Here is a 5,647-nt window from a genome sequence, read left to right as displayed (position 1 = left end):
AAGAAGAAGAAGAAGAAGAAGAAGAAGAAGAAGAAGAAGAAGAAGAAGAAGAATGAACGGCTAAGAAAACACCACTACCAACTTAAAAACAAAGACACACATTCTGATAATTAAGGTAAGAATAATAAATGAGTGTTTCCAGCTGATCTTAACCAAAGGAGGTGTGTAGTTTGCTTCTGTCAGCTGCTACCATACAATGAGAGACACAACACGACGCGGTCGATCAGCTCATTTGCATATTGCCGGTTGGCAGACGCACGATCATGTTTCGTGACCAAAAAGGAACACCGTTCAGAAAACGAAAGTGTTGACGAGGGTGCTGAAACAAGAGTGTTTTTTGCTTACATATTCTTACAGGAGGGGCAGGGGGGTGGGTGGTAGTGAGTCCAATAATTGCTTTGCAAGCCATAACGAAGAGGGTCAAGGGTCAGTCTACACCAAGGCAGAAAAACGGGCATTGGAGAGCGAGCCCGGGGCGTGCGGGAAGGGGGTAACGGGGGGCTGGGGAGGGGTTGACAGTGTGCGCAATGGGGTCACTTGTCCCCGCCCCCTGCCTCTCCAGTCATGAACGACGCGGGAACTGTGAGAGACGACGCGTTGGCCCTTCTGCTGAGTCTCATCGATCGTCGCCTGGTTATTTCTATATATGGGCATAGAAAACCGGAGACCCCCTCAATTTCTTGGAAAACATAGTAGCCGGCTCCAAATAAGGGCATACGTCGGCTTAGTCACTGGCTAAGCTTTTTATTTCCGCCAGCCCTGGCAGCTTATAACCGTCGGTGTCCACTTTCCCAATTTATTCGAGATCTGAGGATCAGAGAAGAACCATCTCTTAGTACCTTGTGCATTTGTGCTTTCAGCCAACCTTCCTAACTCAAAATGTGTGACGACGATGTTGCCGCTCTTGTCGTGGACAATGGCTCCGGTATGTGCAAAGCCGGTTTCGCCGGAGACGATGCCCCAAGGGCCGTCTTTCCCTCCATCGTCGGAAGACCCCGTCACCAGGTAAGAAACGAACTTTTTTCAACTAATTCTTATGGTTCTTAATCTGAACAGTAGGGCCTACAACAATGCATAAAGTCACGACGTGTCCTAAAATTTGTGGGTGGTTGGTGGGCGCTCTTGCTGGTGTACTCTTGACTCTTGTGCTCTTTCCACTTTGATCTTACTTTAGTTCAAGCCTTCACTTGATCAATTGCAGTCTAGATTAGTTGTGAAGCCTAATATACAGGGAATGTATTTTTAAAACTTCTTGACATTTATCTGAAACCAATTGTAATGCTAACGTTTTGGGAGACAAGTACTGTGAAGACATGTAGATCTAGTAGCAGTAGATCAGATTCTAGATAGATCTATCTAGATTAGATCTAGATCTAGATCTAGATCTAGTAGGCAAAACTGATTATAGCAGAAGCAACCCCTCGCCCTCGCCCTCGGCCCTCAATGGTACTTCTGGATATCTAGATTCTAGATCTATTATAAGTGTTCTCCCTCCTGAGGGCAGAATTCAAACATCAACTTGCAATGTGTAAAGTTCAGGAATATCATTCAATCATAGTCAATTTTGAGGTGACGTTAGTTTAGTAGACGTCTATATAACATATAATGCATTGCTTGGATGTTATTGGTATTTGACCCTCAATGATGATAATGTGAAGAAATTGTGCAGCGCTTAACTGTAAAGATATTTTTTTAGGTATTGACAGTCTATACAATTTTTTTCCTCAAGTCTTAGATCTTGGTCTATAGATAGCCCTCAAGTTCGGAACAGGTCGCTTAATGTTCCCTTTCTTTTCCTCTCCCTAGGGTGTGATGGTTGGTATGGGCCAAAAGGACAGCTATGTCGGAGATGAGGCTCAGTCCAAGAGAGGTATCCTCACTCTCAAGTACCCCATTGAGCACGGTATTGTCACCAACTGGGATGACATGGAGAAGATCTGGCATCACACCTTCTACAATGAGCTGCGTGTTGCCCCCGAGGAGCACCCCGTCCTTCTCACAGAGGCTCCCCTCAACCCCAAGGCCAACAGAGAGAAGATGACCCAGATCATGTTCGAAACCTTCAACACACCAGCCATGTACGTCGCCATCCAGGCTGTCCTGTCCCTGTACGCTTCCGGTCGTACCACAGGTATTGTGTTGGACTCTGGTGATGGTGTCACCCACACTGTCCCCATCTACGAGGGTTATGCCCTTCCCCACGCCATCATGAGATTGGATCTCGCTGGCCGTGATCTCACCGACTACCTCATGAAGATCCTGACCGAGAGGGGTTACAGCTTCACCACCACTGCCGAGAGAGAAATCGTCCGTGACATCAAGGAGAAGCTGTGCTATGACGCCCTTGACTTCGAGCAGGAGATGCAGACCGCTGCCTCATCCTCTTCCCTGGAGAAGAGCTACGAGCTTCCCGACGGCCAAGTCATCACCATTGGCAACGAGCGTTTCAGGTGTCCCGAGGCCATGTTCCAGCCATCCTTCCTGGGTATGGAATCTGCTGGTGTCCACGAGACCACCTTCAACTCCATCATGAAGTGCGACGTGGACATCCGTAAGGACCTCTACGCCAACACTGTCCTCTCAGGAGGATCCACCATGTTCCCTGGCATCGCCGACCGCATGCAGAAGGAGATCGTCGCCCTTGCTCCTCCCACAATGAAGATCAAGATCATTGCCCCACCAGAGAGGAAATACTCCGTATGGATCGGTGGCTCCATCCTTGCCTCCCTGTCCACCTTCCAACAGATGTGGATCTCCAAGCAAGAGTACGATGAGTCCGGCCCATCCATTGTCCACAGGAAGTGCTTCTAAATTAAGACCTTAAGACAATCTAAAACTTTAAGATCTGAATATTCATGATGCTGTTATTATCCAATCCTACGCATAAACACTTTCTTGCTTCTCTTACCCAAAGATATTAAGTCTGGAGTCACCAACACCAAGTGCAAGAAATTTCGTAAGATTAGATAATGAAGCCAGAATGCTCAAAGATTTACTTGATCAGTGCAATTTGTGGAGCCAAATGCACAGGGCTTGAAGATCTAAAGCCTCTCCTTCTAAGGTGCTACAGCTCTGATCCAGTTCTGAATATCTCGAACATCTCATTTCATGATTACTGCTTTTGTTTATTACTTACACATGTACATTGTTGTTCAACTGTATTTTTTATACAATGTTAATAAATTGTCAAAAATGAATCTGGTTGTCTGAGTTGCAATGCAAAAATGTTTATCATTTTGTGTCAAATTGTACGTCTTTGTTTATAATGTTGTTGTTTGTCCTGTTGTCTTTCTATCCTGCAAAACTACATACTCTGTATGGGCCCTAAATGTTGAAGACCAGTGACTGGTTCCCTTTCAACACCAACACAAGTTCATCAAGGCATTTTGCTTGTGAAGCTGTCTGGTAAAGATTGTCGTGGTGGAACAGGGTGTAGTCTGGTGTGGTTTCCTTGTTCTTTCCCATCAACTGTCTTGATAATCCCTTCCTCTTCATATACGTTTTATCCTGTTGTTGTGCAAACATTTTACTCCTAGACTTTAAAAAAAAAAAAGGTGAGCTTTCCCATTCTTTTGCTAACTGAAACTGAAAGTGAAAGGCACGGAAATTGGGAAAGGGGGCAGAAATAACTCTTGCCCCTGAAATGATGAACAGGAATTTGAACCCAAATAACACTGGTCAAAGTCGAGTGGAAAGATCCGAGAAATAAAGAGATCACACCCTTGCACTGCACTATAGACTACTACTACTACTACTACTACTAGGTGGATCACACGGTCAACACGCCATTGCATCGTGTGTGTTGTTTCTTTTCAGACTCGTTATGTAGGCCTACATGTATATTGGTAGGCTTCATGTACATCATTTAGTATAGCCCATGAATGAACTTGGGTGTTGTGCAAGTGGGATCTGAACCCAAACCTTTTTGAAGGCGCCCCAATCCTTGACCATGGATTAGAAGATTCCCTTGGCTGAAGATATGTTGACGTGACAGTTAAAAAATTAAAGATCATAGAATCTTTATAATCTGTTGTTAATTTGAACCCTGGACACATTTAGATCACCGGTCTCTCTCCCCCCCCAATGATCCCTTGGTCGTTGGTCTACATTGCAATTTACATTAGCCTACCTCACTCAGTGAAGAGTGATACTGATACGATACTGTACTTGACCAGGAACACACCCACTCGAACTACACAGCCGCCAACGAAAAATTGGACCTCGTACGGTATCTAGTCTAAAACTAAATAGGAGATTTAGAACCTACTCAATAGAGATCTAGAGATCTATAGTAGCCTATGTTTACCTCACATGATCGAACTGTGACACCGTGTTGTATAAAACGCTTCCTGGTTGGGGCCAAGATGACTACATTGTGTGAGTAGCCTACGGCATGAAGAAAATAGGCCTACTTGCAACTGCAACGGATGGGCATCGGAATTTGAAGTTGAAGGCGATAGGGCCTACACAAAATGTAGACTAGATCTACCGGTACAATGTAGGCCTACTTGCTTAAAAACATCATGCACTGAAAAGATAGATCTATGATATAATTGATATTATTTATAGAACATGAAGAAACTCCACGAATATTGGCGGGTGATTTGAACAGTGGATGGACGGTCGGCTAACGTCTAGCTAAGAGTTAGAGTCTAGGTCTTGGCAGTGGGTTCTGTTAAATACGCCCGCCCAACGCAATTGTAGCCTACTTGATAACTTGACATGATGTACAGTGCGCCAACTTGTTTGTATCATAAAAATACCCCCCCCCCCCCGGGACGGTGCCACTGACCAATGAGGAGACATTTCTTTCACTGTAGAATTGTAAATGGACTGGATTCATCATGTCACGCTCATAACTGTGCCTGATCTACAACAGGGAACTGCTGCTTTTTCTTTCCTCATCCTTACTATTGTCATGTCCTCTACTTCTTTTGTATGTTTGTCACTTTCTTGTGACATCGTGACCCGCTATTTCTGGGGTGCCTTGATACATGTAGGCCTAGTAGAAGAAGCAGACCTTGTGCTGTTGAAGCAAGAGAGGTGAGCAGAGTAAGTCTGATTCCCTGTAAAGATATTCTCTGTTGACACCCACCCCTTGGCACTCATAGAAGTCATATTATAGGCCTATGACCTTATGCAGTTGCGAGCGCCGTAAAACCCTCTACTAAAAAAATAAGAATACCCGGTACATCATTCTTGTACATGTGTATAATTTGAGATCTACGGGTTGGTGTCGACGAAGTGGGTGGATAAACAATAATGACAGGCCTATTAACCAACATTATTGTATACATGTAATAATAATGTAGTAGTAGTAGAGCACCAATATGATGCAGATCTAACTTTATAATAAAATAACCGCCTGAGCCTCCTGAAGTACTTCAACAAACACTGAGAAAGGCGTGTCGGGGCAGCTGACTTGATCATTCAGTGTGCGCTTGTAATCCGCAGCTCGCACTGTATGCTTCCCGAGAAGCCAAGAATATTTGAGTAGTGGTCAAGTCAAGGGTCTGTGGGGCAATTATAGCATATTGTGAGGTAGGCCTAATTATAATAGTGGGTAAGGTGCATGAGAGAAGAACATCATATATATTAGGGGCTCTCGTGGACAAGAGATTAAGGTGTTCGCCTCTCATTCAAAGGA

General features: G+C 44.6%; 1 protein-coding gene across 1 annotated transcript; it reads left to right on the top strand.

Moving 5' to 3' along the window:
• The first annotated feature begins 811 nt into the window (after window positions 1-811).
• LOC100533345 (actin) lies at window positions 812-3,197 on the top strand. The gene is given in 2 exon segments (NM_001204640.1): window positions 812-1,005; window positions 1,807-3,197. Coding segments are annotated over 2 exon segments (1,131 nt in total). The 5' UTR covers window positions 812-879; the 3' UTR covers window positions 2,812-3,197.
• Window positions 3,198-5,647: the final 2,450 nt, after the last annotated feature.

This window comes from Aplysia californica, unplaced genomic scaffold, assembly GCF_000002075.1.
Source record: "Aplysia californica isolate F4 #8 unplaced genomic scaffold, AplCal3.0 scaffold00828, whole genome shotgun sequence".
Classification (NCBI taxonomy): Eukaryota; Metazoa; Mollusca; class Gastropoda; order Aplysiida; family Aplysiidae; genus Aplysia; species Aplysia californica.
This window is presented reverse-complemented; position numbering and strand designations above follow the sequence as displayed.